Source organism: Gadus chalcogrammus, chromosome 1 (genome assembly GCF_026213295.1).
Source record: "Gadus chalcogrammus isolate NIFS_2021 chromosome 1, NIFS_Gcha_1.0, whole genome shotgun sequence".
In the NCBI taxonomy this organism is placed as follows: domain Eukaryota; kingdom Metazoa; phylum Chordata; class Actinopteri; order Gadiformes; family Gadidae; genus Gadus; species Gadus chalcogrammus.
This window is the reverse complement of record NC_079412.1, coordinates 818,118-833,259: the sequence shown is the minus strand read 5'-3', so window position 1 is coordinate 833,259 and position 15,142 is coordinate 818,118. Positions and strand designations below refer to the sequence as shown.

At 47.8% G+C, this 15,142-nt stretch overlaps 2 protein-coding genes and 12 non-coding genes across 15 annotated transcripts; 12 read left to right on the top strand and 2 right to left on the bottom strand.

The window, feature by feature from the left end:
- Positions 1-240: 240 nt before the first annotated feature.
- trnag-ucc (transfer RNA glycine (anticodon UCC)) lies at positions 241-312 on the bottom strand. The gene has a single exon. It is a non-coding gene; the product is annotated as a tRNA-Gly (tRNA).
- A 136-nt stretch (positions 313-448) lies between these two features.
- Positions 449-520, top strand: trnaq-cug (transfer RNA glutamine (anticodon CUG)). Its single transcript has one exon. It is a non-coding gene; the product is annotated as a tRNA-Gln (tRNA).
- A 161-nt stretch (positions 521-681) lies between these two features.
- trnas-gcu (transfer RNA serine (anticodon GCU)) lies at positions 682-763 on the top strand. The gene has a single exon. It is a non-coding gene; the product is annotated as a tRNA-Ser (tRNA).
- A 348-nt stretch (positions 764-1,111) lies between these two features.
- On the bottom strand, positions 1,112-1,182 carry trnak-uuu (transfer RNA lysine (anticodon UUU)). The gene has a single exon. It is a non-coding gene; the product is annotated as a tRNA-Lys (tRNA).
- A 136-nt stretch (positions 1,183-1,318) lies between these two features.
- Positions 1,319-1,390, top strand: trnaq-cug (transfer RNA glutamine (anticodon CUG)). Its single transcript has one exon. It is a non-coding gene; the product is annotated as a tRNA-Gln (tRNA).
- A 161-nt stretch (positions 1,391-1,551) lies between these two features.
- On the top strand, positions 1,552-1,633 carry trnas-gcu (transfer RNA serine (anticodon GCU)). Its single transcript has one exon. It is a non-coding gene; the product is annotated as a tRNA-Ser (tRNA).
- Positions 1,634-1,893: 260 nt separating this feature from the next.
- LOC130391555 (uncharacterized) lies at positions 1,894-4,311 on the top strand. The gene is made up of 2 exons (XM_056601798.1): positions 1,894-3,071; positions 3,149-4,311. Exons 1-2 carry the CDS (start codon positions 1,992-1,994, stop codon positions 3,419-3,421), a joined length of 1,353 nt encoding a protein of 450 aa, XP_056457773.1. The 5' UTR covers positions 1,894-1,991; the 3' UTR covers positions 3,422-4,311.
- Positions 4,312-4,349: 38 nt separating this feature from the next.
- On the top strand, positions 4,350-7,571 carry LOC130391429 (uncharacterized). Of its 2 annotated transcripts, XM_056601601.1 has the most exons (6): positions 4,350-4,664; positions 4,795-4,970; positions 5,175-5,258; positions 5,358-5,620; positions 5,891-6,148; positions 6,274-7,571. In XM_056601601.1, the coding sequence occupies exons 1-6, from the start codon at positions 4,394-4,396 to the stop codon at positions 7,145-7,147; spliced, it is 1,926 nt and encodes a 641-aa protein (XP_056457576.1). In that variant the 5' UTR covers positions 4,350-4,393; the 3' UTR covers positions 7,148-7,571. The 2 variants fall into 2 exon arrangements, with proteins under 2 accessions (XP_056457576.1, XP_056457661.1); XM_056601686.1 differs by having other exon boundaries at positions 4,350-4,970.
- A 91-nt stretch (positions 7,572-7,662) lies between these two features.
- trnas-gcu (transfer RNA serine (anticodon GCU)) lies at positions 7,663-7,746 on the top strand. Its single transcript has one exon. It is a non-coding gene; the product is annotated as a tRNA-Ser (tRNA).
- A 317-nt stretch (positions 7,747-8,063) lies between these two features.
- On the top strand, positions 8,064-8,135 carry trnaa-ugc (transfer RNA alanine (anticodon UGC)). The gene has a single exon. It is a non-coding gene; the product is annotated as a tRNA-Ala (tRNA).
- An 878-nt stretch (positions 8,136-9,013) lies between these two features.
- trnaa-cgc (transfer RNA alanine (anticodon CGC)) lies at positions 9,014-9,085 on the top strand. The gene has a single exon. It is a non-coding gene; the product is annotated as a tRNA-Ala (tRNA).
- A 598-nt stretch (positions 9,086-9,683) lies between these two features.
- On the top strand, positions 9,684-9,757 carry trnat-ugu (transfer RNA threonine (anticodon UGU)). Its single transcript has one exon. It is a non-coding gene; the product is annotated as a tRNA-Thr (tRNA).
- Positions 9,758-10,240: 483 nt separating this feature from the next.
- On the top strand, positions 10,241-10,322 carry trnas-aga (transfer RNA serine (anticodon AGA)). The gene has a single exon. It is a non-coding gene; the product is annotated as a tRNA-Ser (tRNA).
- A 4,685-nt stretch (positions 10,323-15,007) lies between these two features.
- trnaa-cgc (transfer RNA alanine (anticodon CGC)) lies at positions 15,008-15,079 on the top strand. Its single transcript has one exon. It is a non-coding gene; the product is annotated as a tRNA-Ala (tRNA).
- Positions 15,080-15,142: the final 63 nt, after the last annotated feature.

Genomic DNA, 15,142 nt, shown 5'->3' with positions numbered 1-15,142 from the left:
AGAGCACAACCTTTACTGCCAAAAAATACAGACACTGATCTTGAAAGTTCTCATTCGCTAAAGCAAGAGTCTTGTTCATTCTGTATGGTCTGAACCACGGTTAAGTATTTCAGTTCCGCCAAAATGTAGTATTTCAGTTCCGCCAAAATGTAGTCTAGAGCACAATATTTACCGAAAAGAAAACACAGACACTGATTTCTAAAGTCCTGAATCCCTGTGGCATTCGAAAAAGCATTCCAATGCATTGGCCGGGAATCGAACCCGGGTCAACTGCTTGGAAGGCAGCTATGCTCACCACTATACCACCAATGCCACAATGTCATATAGTATGCTCGAAAATCATCGAACCCAAACTCAAATCTCGGTGGAACTGTTCAATTCGTCATTTTCACTTATATTTAGTTTAAAGAACTGTTGCACAGTCTACTGAAACAGTCTAAGGTGAAAGGGTTCCATGGTGTAATGGTTAGCACTCTGGACTCTGAATCCAGCGATCCGAGTTCAAGTCTCGGTGGAACCTATTAGAGCAGTGTAGCTTCAGACGACTGCTCTACGCTGTGTCCCTCTTCCATTTTTCTAACACCGAGACTTTAAACACTTTTTCAAAAATTCTCTCTTGCCCATATTTTGTCTCGACCACATTTTGCAAAAATTAAAAAGTATTATAGCGATTGGAAAGCTGATGGGGTGGCCGAGTGGTTAAGGTGATGGACTGCTAATCCATTGTGCTCTGCACGCGTGGGTTCGAATCCCATCCTCATCGTTTGCACCATTCTTACATAAGTACATCGTGTTCAATTTCATGGAAAAAAATACGATGAATCAAGGATGTCTTGCACTATTTTCCTTTCATTTCAATTAATTGTAACCTAGAGCACAACCTTTACTGCCAAAAAATACAGACACTGATCTTGAAAGTTCTCATTCGCTAAAGCAAGAGTCTTGTTCATTCTGTATGGTCGGAACCACGGTTAAGTATTTCAGTTCCGCCAAAATGTAGTATTTCAGTTCCGCCAAAATGTAGTCTAGAGCACAATATTTACCGAAAAGAAAACACAGACACTGATTTCTAAAGTCCTGAATCCCTGTGGCATTCGAAAAAGCATACCAATGCATTGGCCGGGATCGAACCCAGGTCAACTGCTTAAAAGGCAGCTATGCTCACCACTATACCACCAATGCCACAATGTCATAAATTATGCTCGGAAATCATCGAACCCAAACTCAAATCTCGGTGGAACTGTTCAATTCGTCATTTTCACTTATATTTAGTTTAAAGAACGGTTGCACAGTCTACTGAAACAGTCTAAGGTGAAATGGTTCCATGGTGTAATGGTTAGCACTCTGGACTCTGACTCCAGCGATCCGAGTTCAAGTCTCGGTGGAACCTATTAGAGCAGTGTAGCTTCAGACGACTGCTCTACGCTGTGTCCCTCTTCCATTTTTCTAACACCGAGACTTTAAACACTTTTTCAAAAATTCTCTCTTGCCCATATTTTGTCTCGACCACATTTTGCAAAAATTAAAAAGTATTATAGCGATTGGTAAGCTGATGGGGTGGCCGAGTGGTTAAGGTGATGGACTGCTAATCCATTGTGCTCTGCACGCGTGGGTTCGAATCCCATCCTCATCGTTCGCACCATTCTTACATAAGTACATCGTGTTCAATTTCATGGAAAGAAATACGATGAATCAAGGACGTCTTGCACTATTTTCCTTTCATTTCAATTAATTGTAACCTAGAGCACAACCTTTACTGCCAAAAAATAATGCCAAAAAGAATACACCAGAGAAGGCTGGCGCAGCATCAGCCAGTTCAGAGTGCCCCGGGGGCAAGTGCTGCAGCGGGAAGAGCTCCTGAGGAACCAGCCAGTGCAGCGGCAGAGGGGAGGGCTCCTGGTGAACTGGCCAGCACAAGTGCAGCAGCTGTAGGTCAGGAAAACCCAGCTCTCCGCGGGATTGTCACATGCTCGCTGTGTTCTAAGGAGGTGATGGGTGAGGACTACACGCAGCACCTGTCAGACTACCACGCCCAGGAGCGATGTGAGCAGTGTGGTGCAACGGCCTGGGGACTCATTGGATTGTCGGAGCACATTGAGAGTGCTCACCATTTGAGCTGTCCAACAGAACCAATAGATGTTCCGGCTCCAACAGAACTATACACAACACCGGCGCCACAGCAACACAGCAACCCACCAGTTGTTCCCGTCCCTGCTCCTGTCCCTCCCATAGCCCAAGAGACGTCACCGGCGGCACCACAACAACAAACACCAACTCTGCGGCCTCCTCAAGTGAACTGGCTGAGTTTTCTGCCGAAGCAGTTCTTAAAAGTCATAAATCAGGCTGACCGGGAGTGGATCGCACAGATCCTATATGACCGAACAGGACAGCTAAAACAAAAGCACACTCAGAACTGGTACCATCCTCCAAGCCCCACTAGATCCACCTCACCTCCAGATCCACTGCACTACTTTAGGCAGCGGATGTTCCTGTGGGCTCCAATGAGGATGTGGAGCATCCCTCTTAAATGCACGTCGTGTAAAAGGAAGATGCACCACTCTGGCATTTACACCAAAGTGAGAGAGGTGATAGATGTGGACTCCAGGTATTATCTGATAGGTGGAGACTACCCAAGGTGCAGCAAATGCATGATCCCTGTCTGCCCTTGGAGTAGTGAGATCTTGCAGCAGCTGGATCCCTCCCACCGTAACAAGTTTCCTGCTGTCCTAACGACACAGCAGGCACTGGACAGGAAGTGTGTCACAATGTTGCGACCACGCACGGTAGGGAACAGCTCCAGCTACTCGCAACAGGTCTTGCAGGAGGTGCACAGCGAGGAGTGGGCGAGGCGTACTATCGACTACCTCACTGATTGTGAGGTCCATAAAAAGTCGTGCGTCCTCACCCAGTCCGAACCTGTATATCAACAGCCACCCACCTTCAGTCGTCTGCCCCTGGCTCAGTGGTTTGAAACCGTCCACACGAATGAGGTTCTTGGCCACCTGGAGGAGTTGAAAGGTGTTATAACATCAACTTATGGCAGAATCCTAAAGCTGGACTCCACCAAGAAGGTAAAAGTTAACTGATGTAAATTTGTTCTCATCCGTGTTTAGTAGTATGTCCAATGATTTGCTAATTTCTTCTGTAGATCACTAAAAAGCTGGCAGGTGGCATTGAGAACACGGCCACGTGGATGAGCAACATCGGCAATGAACTTGGCCAAGTTCTCAACTCAGTGCTGACCACTGGTGAGGGGGCTGGCCTTGATGACCTGTGCCAAGGCGTTGTCCGGAGGTACAGGGATGCTGGTGAGCCGGAGCCAGATGCCATATATGTGGACAGGGACTGCTGCAGTGAGTCAGGTGTGTTGCCTTCAATTTGTGCTGGGATGTTTCTTATGAATTTGTTGTTTGATGAATAGTTTTAGCAGTATATTAATGAAATTGGTAATGTGTTGACTGGAAACAATCTGAATTACATGTATTTATGGCGTGTTGTTTATTATAGGGGAGAGCCCAGTTCTCACTTGGTTTCGTCCATGGACCTTCACAGTGAGACTGGATGTGTTTCATTTCATGAGGCGTTTTACCAATGGCCTGACCACTGAGCACCATCCACTATATGGCACATTCTGCTCAAAACTTTCCAGCTGCATTTTCAAATGGGACAAAGCAGACATTGAAAAGTTGCAGCAGGCCAAGAGGGCAGAGCTGGTGAAAAAACACCCGGGTCACAATCCTACCCACAGCCAGGTGTTAGCGAGCATCACCACCAGCGAACTCGCTAAGCACTGCCGCAGGAAAACGCGAGGGGTTGAGGAGACTCGCGCCCTCATCCAACAACTGTTGGACTCCATGTGGGACCTCACAGACACCACAGGGTTGTCGCTCATCAACCAGGAGAGCATGTCTCGTGTGTGGGAGGTGCAGCAGAAGCACTTGCCCTGCATCCAAGATCCAACTGGTGTACAGTTGTACATCAACACCGGATCAAAGTTGGAGAAGGGGGATAAAGCACTTGACGTCCTGAGATGTGCCAGAGGGTCCTCCTCTCTCGAGAGCTTTCATAAGCATCAATGCTGTTTCATCCCAGGCAAGTTGAAACACTTAACATTTAAAATCCTTTGTTAATGTATTAAGATGTGATCAAGCTGTGTCTTAAGTATTAAAATCTGCATTTATTATTACACTAATGTCCATGTTGCAATGTATTTTGAATGTTATATCTCCCTTGTGAGTCGCTTTGGATAAAAGCGTCTGTTGAATGACTAAGGCCCAATCCCATTTCTACCCCTTACCCCTTACCCTTACCCCTCCCCCTTGTTTTGAAGGGGTAAGGGGGAGGGGGAAGGGAAAGGGGTAAGGGGTAGAAATGGGATTGGGCCTTAATGTAAATGCAAGTTGTTTTAACATTCTTTTTTTTCGTTTTCATTAATACCTTTTTCTTGCCAGGGTGGAGATGTAATGCTCTGCACACGCAAATGTACATGCTGGAGGGGTTGTCCAGATGGAACATCAATCGGGCCCAGCAGGCTCTGAATATGAGTGTCACGTCACAAACTCGGATTTATGATGTTCGTCTGATGTCCAGTGTGAACGCCCTCAGCAACAGAGTCCTGGGAAGTGCACTTCTTCAAGAGTTTACACCCCCGGGTAAACCTACCGGTAAGATTCTCATGGCAACAAAAGAACAGATGCTGAACAATATTCTATTAATGCCAAACTGCCAGATCATGATGGTTACACTCACTCTTTCTACTTCAATCTTATTTTTCCTGGTGACTACTTATGGCAGGTGAGCTTATTGCGGTGGAGTATTTGCTGGCCCAGTCCAACAGAGGAGATCTGCTGAGTGCGCCTGACGCAATTGGCGCCAACCTGCCAGAGGGGCCGGAGGAAGTTCAGGAGGATGAGTTTCCTGATGAGACAATACCTCAGGCCACTGATATTCTTTTCCCGTCTTCTTCTCCGGTAATGATGTGATAGCCCTTTGATAATCTATCAGAACATCCTCCTCATCGTTACCCGCTTATCAGGGGTCGGGTCGCAACCTATGTATCAGAACATTTTCACTGTAAATCTAATTTGATAAGGGTAATTCCTTTGTGTTACATGGGCACAACAAAGTTCACCTCACTGTACTCTCATTCACTTCTTTCAAATAATTCCCTTTAGGAACCTACAGCTGAAAGTGAAGGTGCATCTCGGAGTCCTGTCAGCTCCCCATTTGAGGACAGTGGGCCTATCACTTCAACTCCGGTAAAGTAGCTAATGTCTGACCATTAGAAATGCTTATTCCTTCAGTGTTTCTCTTAATTTAGCTATACAAACTGTTTTTGTTTTCATTTCATATGACAGGATAGTCGGTGTGATCCCAGAGGCATTCCCGGATGGGAGGCAGTCGATGCCTTGGCAGGGTACCTTGTCAGCCTCAACCGGACGATAACTGCTCTTTCGAACCAAGAAATAGCAGATATACTGAGGTTGTACTCCAGCCTGGATGGAATCGACAAGTCCCCAACAAAGTACTCCCTAAAAAATAAGAAGACGACCTTGCCAGGGCCATGGAGAGCCTCTCGGAAACGCAGTGGCTCTGCTCCAGGCCAACAAGCAGCCGAGAGGTACCTGCAAACAATCAGCTTCAAGTATATGTATGTAGCTGTGTGTTCATGTGTAATTTACTGCATACACATACACTTTAATGGTGTGTGTATATATACATTTAATATACTTGTAATAATATGTGTGTAAAAGTGTGTTTGTACATTTGTATGTTACATACAGGGGTATATATATATTTATATATATACACACACCCACAAAACAAACACACACATTGTGTGTTTACAGTACACACACAATGTTGGTTATATCATCTTGTCTTTTCGCAGATTGTTCATGGTTCATGGCCAGGCTGCCCATAGACCCGATTACACCAGGGTCTCTGAGTGTGTTGCACTGAAGCTTTTCAAGGAGTTCAAGGAAGGCAGAAATAGACCAAAAGACCCTAAGGGGAGGACATTTCCAATTCCTCAGGCTATTGTCATGACGTATGGTCATATTAAACAATTAATTGAGGATTGCCAACAAATCCTGCAAAGCACCAACCTGGTACTGGTAACCATAAATAATACAACAGTCTCTTCTTGGTGAGTTCATTTTTACTGTTTCATATACTCCCTTCAAAAGGACTTATAAATTCATAGGCACATGAATTCAAAACATATAATGACTAAAAAACAATGTGAAAAACTCTGATCCCCCCCACAAATAGGCTGCAGGATCGGCAGAAGAGGGCCGACCGCGATTCTCTGCTTCAAGGGGTGGAGCTTCCTCAGCAGGTCCACGTGGCCGAGGAATCCCTCCTGGAGGCCCTGGACCTACCATCTGAGCCTGTTCCACATGGGCATGCAGATCTGGAGTTCGAGGAACCTGACAACCGTGAGGGTGAGGCGGTGATTCGGCGACGCCGACGCAAAACTCAGGTTTCCAGCGAAGACGCTGGAGGAGATGATGCTTGGACTGTTCCTTTCCCCTCTTCATCTGACCTAGCCTATTGTGAGCAGCGTCAACACCCAGCTCCTGTGTCTCAATCACAGAGCTGGTACCCATACCAACCACCATCAGCTCCAGCGTCTCAATCTCGTGGCTGGTCCCCATACCAGCTGCCTCCAACACCGGAGTCTCAGTATCAGGCCTGGGCCTCTTACCAACGGCCTCCAGCCTCTCACTCTCAGGGCTGGTCGGGGCCCTCATACCAGCCGCCGCCACCACCACCAGCAGCCCACTTTCAGAGCTGGTCCTCAAACCTGCCGCCACCACCACCTCCAGCAGCTCACTCTCAGGGCTCTTACCAGCTGCCACCAGTGCCCGATTCTCCACCTCAGGACGGACCTTCTAACCAGCCAGATCCAGCGTCTCACAATCGCTACCGGGAATGGAGGTTACAAAAGGCAGCCTTTGAGGATCAGGAGCGAGCGATGAGGGGTGAGCCCCCGAAGAAGCGTCAAAGTAAGGAAAGCTACCACTACCAATGCAAAATGTGTGGTAAGGCGAAAAGCAAACTTACTGGCCACACACAGCTACGGGGGAAATGGTACTGTCCAGCATCTGGAAAGACCATTGAAGAGTGGAAAAGCTCCTTGTAAAAATGTAAGCAATGTGTACATTTGTTTTTAAGATATTTCTATTGGTGTTAAATTGTTTGTTTTAAGTGTTAAATCATTTGTACAAAAAAGTTCAAACAGTTGCAAGTTCACAACATTTGTATATAGTTAGTTAAATAGTTAAATTCTGCAACTCTAATAAAACAACAAAAAAAACAACTCTTGTGGTGTAACAGCAACACAGCCATCCTTTGGGTGGAAGATTCCAGGTGCGAATCCTGGCAAGAGTGTGCAATTTGTTGTATATTAATTCAGAAATGATAGTAGAGTGTCAATAATAATGGAACAATAATATAATAAATAATACCTAATATAACAATAATAGGAAAACAAGTAATGATTTTTCTAACATCTGACAGCTTAAGACTTTAAGCTGAATTTTTCTGATATTTCTATGTATTTTCTCCTTTTCCCCCTTTCTCCTCTTTCATTTTTTTTCTTTCCCCCTCCTCCTCTTTCATTTTTTTTCTTTCCCCCACCTCTAGCAGTCCCTTTTGGCCCATCTTTGGCCGAGTGGTTAAGGTGATGGACTGCTAATCCATTGGGGTCTCCCCGCGCAGGTTCGAATCCTGCCGACAACGGTTCTTTCTGATTACGAATTTTCATTCCCTTGGTCAGCCAACACATACACATATTACGGTGAGACTGCATGAAATCAGTGCAAATATGTTAATCTACGCATGTAGAAGGTGACATATTTAAAACCTGGCATTATCTGGACAGACTCTTAGCATTCGATGTTTTTTGACAACATGTTCTCCAAACATAAAATGTAAATATTTCAAGGTCTGATAGATCCGAAGACTAGTGTTGTCAGGTCCAAGTGCTGAATGCCATGTACGAGAAAACCCTTGGTGTGTTCCGAAGCCGGTTTAAAATGTACATACACTAGCAGTACGGGGATGTAGCTCAGTGGTAGAGAGCATGCTTTGCATGTATGAGGCCCTGGGTTCAATCCCCGGCATCTCCATTTGATTGCCCTAGAAAAGTCAGGTGAGTGCTATATTGATCAAATGAGGTCACGCAATGCATAACCTACCAAAGATGTTGCCGAATGCTTTTGTTCGAAACAAGTGAGAGAATTGAAACTGTGTTGTCGTCAACGATACAGGTTAATCAGTGCGTGCGATTTCAAAAGCGCACGCTTTTGTGCGCTTGTGCGCTCAAAAGCTAGTGTGCGCTCAAAAGCTAGTGCCGGTCAACACATTGATATGAGTACGGTACGTTTATGCATTAAGTGTTGACAGCCACCGAAGAGAAAAACATTGTTGCGTCACGACGAAGATTCAGGCCTGCCGACAAGCGTTGGCCAGTTCTGCTATCTGTACGCAGACTACTTCTCTAAGAAATGTATGATACCGTACTGCCAGTCAATAACCGATTTCCCCTCTTGTATCGTTAAGCAAACTTTCATGTATCGGTTGCCACATGTACAATTGAAGTAATCTGTTTTCGGCTCATCTGTAAAGCTTCTCATGTAGGAGTGCTGAGGTCCGATCACTAAGATGTGATCAAAGCAAGCTGTAGTCAAGGGTGTAGGACTATTTCACAATTTGATCACACAGCCTCAAGCGTTGCAGTCTGTTACTGTTCGAACAACTGATAGACTTGAGGTCGATAAGCACCATTGTCCTGGCTAAGCGGTTAAGCTGATGCACTAGAAATCCATTGGATACCCCGCTCCATGATTGAAATCTGCCACACCAGTTTTCCACCTCTGCTTTTAGCAGGCAGGCCAAATATCTTCATCTCTTAGGATGGTCTAGTGCAAGTCAACCTATTGATTGGCTGTATCATTAAGCAAAGCTTCAGGTATTGATAGTAGAGATGTACTATTTAATACATTAAGGGGATGTAGCTCAGTGGTAGAGCGCATGCTTCGCATGTATGAGGTCCCGGGTTCAATCCCCGGCATCTCCAAATTGTAGTGAAGGTGACGGGTGAATTATGAATGAATTCCTTTTATAAGGTAGAAGTCAAAAATGATCCGATCACGAAACATTGCTGAATGTTACTGTGTGATGAATTTTTAAACAAATTGAGGTCACGCAATGCTTTACATACCAAAAATGTTGCAGAATGATAATGTTTGAACAAGATAGAGAATTGAAACGTCGTAACTGTGTGGTTAAGGTGATGGACTAGAAATCCATTGGGGTCTCTCCGCGCAGGTTCGAATCCTGCCGTCAACGGTACAGGTTAATCAGTGTATGTTTAATGGGCTGTTTAAAGGATCAACAGAAATATGTCATGGTACTGCAGACCTCTTTCGTTGTCTTCCCAATCAATTGCTGAAGCATTACTCCTGAACTGAGAGGGGTGCTGTGGCTTGGACTGTCATAGTGACTGTCTAGTTCACAGAAGAGGCAGTGTTCTAATCACATCAGTAAGTTGTATAATGTAAGTAACCTACTCAATTGGAATTCCTTTAGCCGCCAGTTCTGATAGCTTAACACATGATCGGGTCACGCTATATGAGACCTTTTTCATTGGTGTCTCAAGTAAACATTACCATAGGGGTGCTGTGGCTTAGCTGGTGAAAGCGCCTGTCTTGTAAACAGGAGACCCTGGGTTCAACTCACAACAGTACCTACACTTTTTTGCAACAGCATCAACTGGTGTAGATGTGATAAAAGTGTTTCTTGCAGTTAAAAAAAAACGGAATTGTCCTAACTGGCAATCTTGCTTGTGGTTGTAAGCTTGCAATCCATCAATGCAATAGACTTTCCATCAATGAAAACAGCGGCAGGCAAGCTAAATTCTCTATAAAATGTATGATACCCTAGTGCCAACTAATGACCTATTTGTCCCTTCTATCGTTAAGCAAAGCTTCAGGAATCGGTTTTACAGATGTACAATTGAAGTAACACAGGGGACTTCTCTCAACGGCAAAGCGTATGCTTCTCATGTAGAAGGCCTGAGGTTCAATGCCTGCCGTCTCCAAGATGTGATCAAAGCTAGCTTCAGTCAATTTGAAGATTATTTCAAAATTAGATCAAGCAAGGCTTAACCTACCCTAAGTGTTCCAGACTCTTCCTGTTCCAAAAAGCCAGAGAATTGGAACTATACAAGTGTGTTGTCGTGGCCGAGTGGTTAAGGCGATGGACTAGAAATCCATTGGGGTCTCCCCGCGCAGGTTCGAATCCTGCCGACAACGGTTATTTCTGATTACGAATTTTCATTCCCTTGGTCAGCCAACACATACACATATTACGGTGAGACTGCATGAAATCAGTGCAAATATGTTAATCTAAGCATGTAGAAGGTGACATATTTAAAACCTGGAATTATCTGGACAGGCTCTTAGCATTCGATGTTTTTTGACAACATGTTCTCCAAACATAAAATGTAAATATTTCAAGGTCTGATAGATCTGAAGACTAGTGTTGTCAGGTCCAAGTGCTGAATGCCATGTACGAGAAAACCCTTGGTGTGTTCCGAAGCCGGTTTAAAATGTACATACTCTAGCAGTAAGGGGATGTAGCTCAGTGGTAGTGCGTATGCTTTGCATGTATGAGGCCCCGGGTGAGAAGTCAGGTGAGTGCTATATTGATCAAATGAGGTCACGCAATGCTTAACCTACCAAAGATGTTGCCGAATGCTATTGTTCGAAACAAGTGAGAGAATTGAAACTGTGTTGTCGTCAACGATACAGGTTAATCAGTGCGTGCGATTTCAAAAGCGCACGCTATTGTGTGCTTGTGCGCTCAAAAGCTAGTGTGCGCTAGTGTGCGCTTGTGCGCTCAAAAGCTAGTGTGCGCTCAAAAGCTAGTGCCGGTCAACACATTGATATGAGTACGGTACGTTTATGCATTAAGTGTTGACAGCCACCGAAGAGAAAAACATTGTTGCGTCACGACGAAGATTCAGGCCTGCCGACAAGCGTTGGCCAGTTCTGCTATCTGTACGCAGACTACTTCTCTAAGAAATGTATGATACCGTACTGCCAGTCAATAACCGATTTCCCCTCTTGTATCGTTAAGCAAACTTTCATGTATCGGTTCATCTCATTTTCTTCCGCTTATCCGGGGTCGGGTCGCGGGGGGAGCAGCTCAAGCAGGGGGCCCCAGACTTCCCTTTCCCGGGCCACATTGACCAACTCTGACGGGGGGATCCCGAGGCGTTCCCAGGCCAGTGTTGAGATATAATCTCTCCACCTAGTCCTGGGTCTTCCCCGAGGTCTCCTCCCCACTGGACGTGCCTGAAACACCTCCCAAGGAAGGCGCCCAGTGGGCATCCTTACCAGATGCCCGAACCACCTCAGCTGACTCCTTTCTAAGTAAAGGAGCAGCGGCTCTAATCCGAGTTCCTCACGGATGGCTGAGCTTCTCACCCTATCCCTAAGGGAGACGCCAACCACCCTTCTGAGAAAACTCATCTCGGCCGCTTGTACCCGCGATCTCGTCCTTTCGGTCATCACCCAGCCCTCATGACCATAGGTGAGGATAGGAACGAAGATCGACCGGTAGATCGAGAGCTTTGCCTTGCGGCTCAGCTCTCTTTTCGTCACAACGGTGCGGTAAAGCGAACGCAATACCGCCCCCGCTGCTCCGATTCTCCGGCCAATCTCACGTTCCATAGTACCCTCACTCGCGAACAAGACCCCGAGGTACTTGAACTCCTTCACTTGGGCTAAGGACTCATTTCCTACCCGGAGTAAGCAATCCATCGGTTTCCTGCTAAGAGTCATGGCCTCAGATTTAGCGGTGCTGATCCTCATCCCAGCCGCTTCACACTCGGCCGCCAGCCGATCCAGTGAGTGCTGAAGGTCACAGGCCGATGATCCCATGAGGACCACATCATCCGCAAAAAGCAGTGACGAGATCCTCAGACCACCGAACTGCAACCCCTCCCCACCACGACTACGCCTCGATATCCTGTCCATGTATATCACAAACAGGATTGGTGACAAGGCGCAGCCCTGGCGGAGCCCAGCACCCACCGAGAACGAAACTGACTGGCTGCCGAGGACGCGAACACAGCTCTCGCTTTGGGAGTACAGGGATTGGATGGCCCTGAGGATAGACCCCTTTACCCCATACTCCCGCAGCACCTCCCACAGTTTCTCCCGGGGGACCCGGTCATACGCCTTCTCCAGATCCACAAAACACATGTAGACCGGATGGGCATACTCCCAGGCCCCCTCCAGGATCCTTGCGAGAGTGAAGAGCTGGTCCGTAGTTCCACGTCCGGGGCGAAAACCGCATTGTTCCTCTTCAATCTGAGGTTCGACGACCGGCCGAACCCTCCTTTCCAGTACCTTGGAGTAGACTTTACCAGGGAGGCTGAGAAGTGTGATACCCCGGTAATTGGCACACACTCTCTGGTCCCCCTTTTTGAACAGGGGAACCACCACCCCGGTTTGCCACTCCTTTGGCACTGTACCCGACTCCCACGCGATGTTGAATAGGCGTGTCAACCATGACAGCCCCTCAACACCCAGAGCCTTTAGCATTTCTGGCTGGATCTCATCAATCCCTGGGGCTTTGCCACTGCGGAGATGTTTGACTACCTCAGTGACCTCCACCAGGGAAATTGACGACGAAACACCATCAACCTCGAGCTCTGCCTCCAACATAGAGGGCGTGTTATTCGGGTTCAGGAGTTCCTCAAAGTGTTCCTTCCAACGTCCGACGACCTCCTCAGTTGAGGTCAACAGAGTCCCCTCCTTACTGTACACAGCTTGGACGGTTCCCCGTTTCCCCCTCCTGAGGTGCCGGATAGTCTTCCAGAAACACTTTGGTGCCGACCGAAAGTCCTTCTCCATGGCCTCTCCGAACTTCTCCCACACCCGCTGCTTAGCCTCCGACACGGCAGCAGCTGCAGCCCTTCGGGCCTGTCGGTACCCTGCAACCGAGTCAGGAGTCCTCCAGGATATCATATCCCGGAAGGCCTCCTTCTTCAATCGGACGGCTTCCCTGACCACCGGTGTCCACCACGGTGTCCGAGGGTTACCGCCCCTTGAGGAGCCTAAGACCCTGAGGCCACAGCTAGCCACCGCAGCTTCAGCAATGGAGGCTTTGAACACAGCCCACTCCGGCTCAATGTCCCCAACCTCCACAGGAATGCTAGAAAAACTCCGCCGGAGGTGTGAGTTGAAGATACCTAGGACGGGGGCCTCCTCCAGACGTTCCCAGTTCACCCGCACTACGCGTTTGGGCTTACCAGGTCTATCCGGAAATTTCCCCCATTCCCTGATCCAACTCACAACCAGATGGTGGTCGGTTGACAGTTCCGCCCCTCTCTTTACCCGAGTGTCCAAAACATGCGGCCTCAGATCAGATGACACGATCACAAAATCGATCATTGATCTTCGGCCTAGGGTACTCTGGTACCAGGTACACTTATGAGCACCCTTATGTTCGAACATGGTGTTTGTTATGGATAATCCATGACTAGCACAGAAGTCCAATAACAAACGACCGTTCGGGTTTAGATCAGGGAGGCCGTTCCTCCCCACCACGCCTCTCCAGGTGTCTCCATCGTTGCCCACGTGGGCGTTGAAGTCACCCAGCAGAACTACGGAGTCCCCTACTGGAGCCCCATACAGGACTCCATTCAGGGTCTCCAAGAAGGCCGAGTACTCTGAACTGCTGTTTGGTGCATACGCACAAACAACAGTCAGAGTTTTCCCCCCTACAACCCTTAGGCGCAGGGAGGCGACCCTCTCGTCTACCGGGGTAAACTCCAACACCGCGGCGCTCAGCCGGGGATTTATGAGTATCCCCACACCCGCCCGGCGCCTCACGCCCTTGGCAACTCCGGAGAAGAATAGAGTCCAACCCTTATCCAGGAGTACGGTACCAGAGCTGAGACTGTGCGTGGAGGTAAGCCCCACCAGATCTAACTGATAGCTCTCCACCTCCCTCACAAGCTCCGGTTCCTTTCCCCACAGCGAGGTGACGTTCCACGTCCCCAGAGCTAGCTTCTGCCGCCCGGGTCTGGTCCGTCGAGACCCCTGACCTTCGCTGCCACCCATGTGGCTGCGCACCCGACCCCAACGGGTCTTCCCACAGGTGGTGGGCCCATGAGATGAAGAGAGGGGGGGTGCCACGTAGTTTGTTCGGGCTGTGCCCGACCGGGCTCCGTGGCAAACCCGGCCACCAGGCGCTCGCCATCGAGCCCTCCGTCTGGGCCTAGCTCCAGACGGGGGCCCCGGGCTTCCTCCGGGCCGGGTCACATCTCCTCTTTTTTCGATATTCATTGAGGATTTTTGAACCATTCTTAGTCTGGCCCCTCGCCTGAGACCACTCTGCCATGAGAGACCCTACCAGGAGCACAAGGCTCCAGACAACACAGCCCTCAGGTTCACAGGGACACGCAAACCTCTCCACCACGATAAGGTGACGGTTCCAGGAGAGGAGAGGTGCTGTGGCTTGGACTGTCATAGTGACTGTCTAGTTCACATGTATCGGTTGCCACATGTACAATTGAAGTAATCTGTTTTCGGCTCATCTGTAAAGCTTCTCATGTAGGAGTGCTGAGGTCCGATCACTAAGATGTGATCAAAGCAAGCTGTGGTCAAGGGTGTAGGACTATTTCACAATTTGATCACACAGCCTCAAGCGTTGCAGTCTGTTACTGTTCGAACAACTGATAGACTTGAGGTCGATAAGCACCATTGTCCTGGCCAAGCGGTTAAGCTGATGCACTAGAAATCCATTGGATACCCCGCTCCATGATTGAAATCTGCCACACCAGTTTTCCACCTCTGCTTTTAGCAGGCAGGCCAAATATCTTCATCTCTTAGGATGGTCTAGTGCAAGTCAACCTATTGATTGGCTGTATCATTAAGCATAGCTTCAGGTATTGACAGTAGAGATGTACTATTTATTACATAATGGGGATGTAGCTCAGTGGTAGAGCGCATGCTTCGCATGTATGAGGTCACGGGTTCAATCCCCGGCATCTCCAAATTGTAGTGAAGGTGACGGGTGAATTATAAATGAATCCCTTTTATAAGGTAGAAGTCAAAAA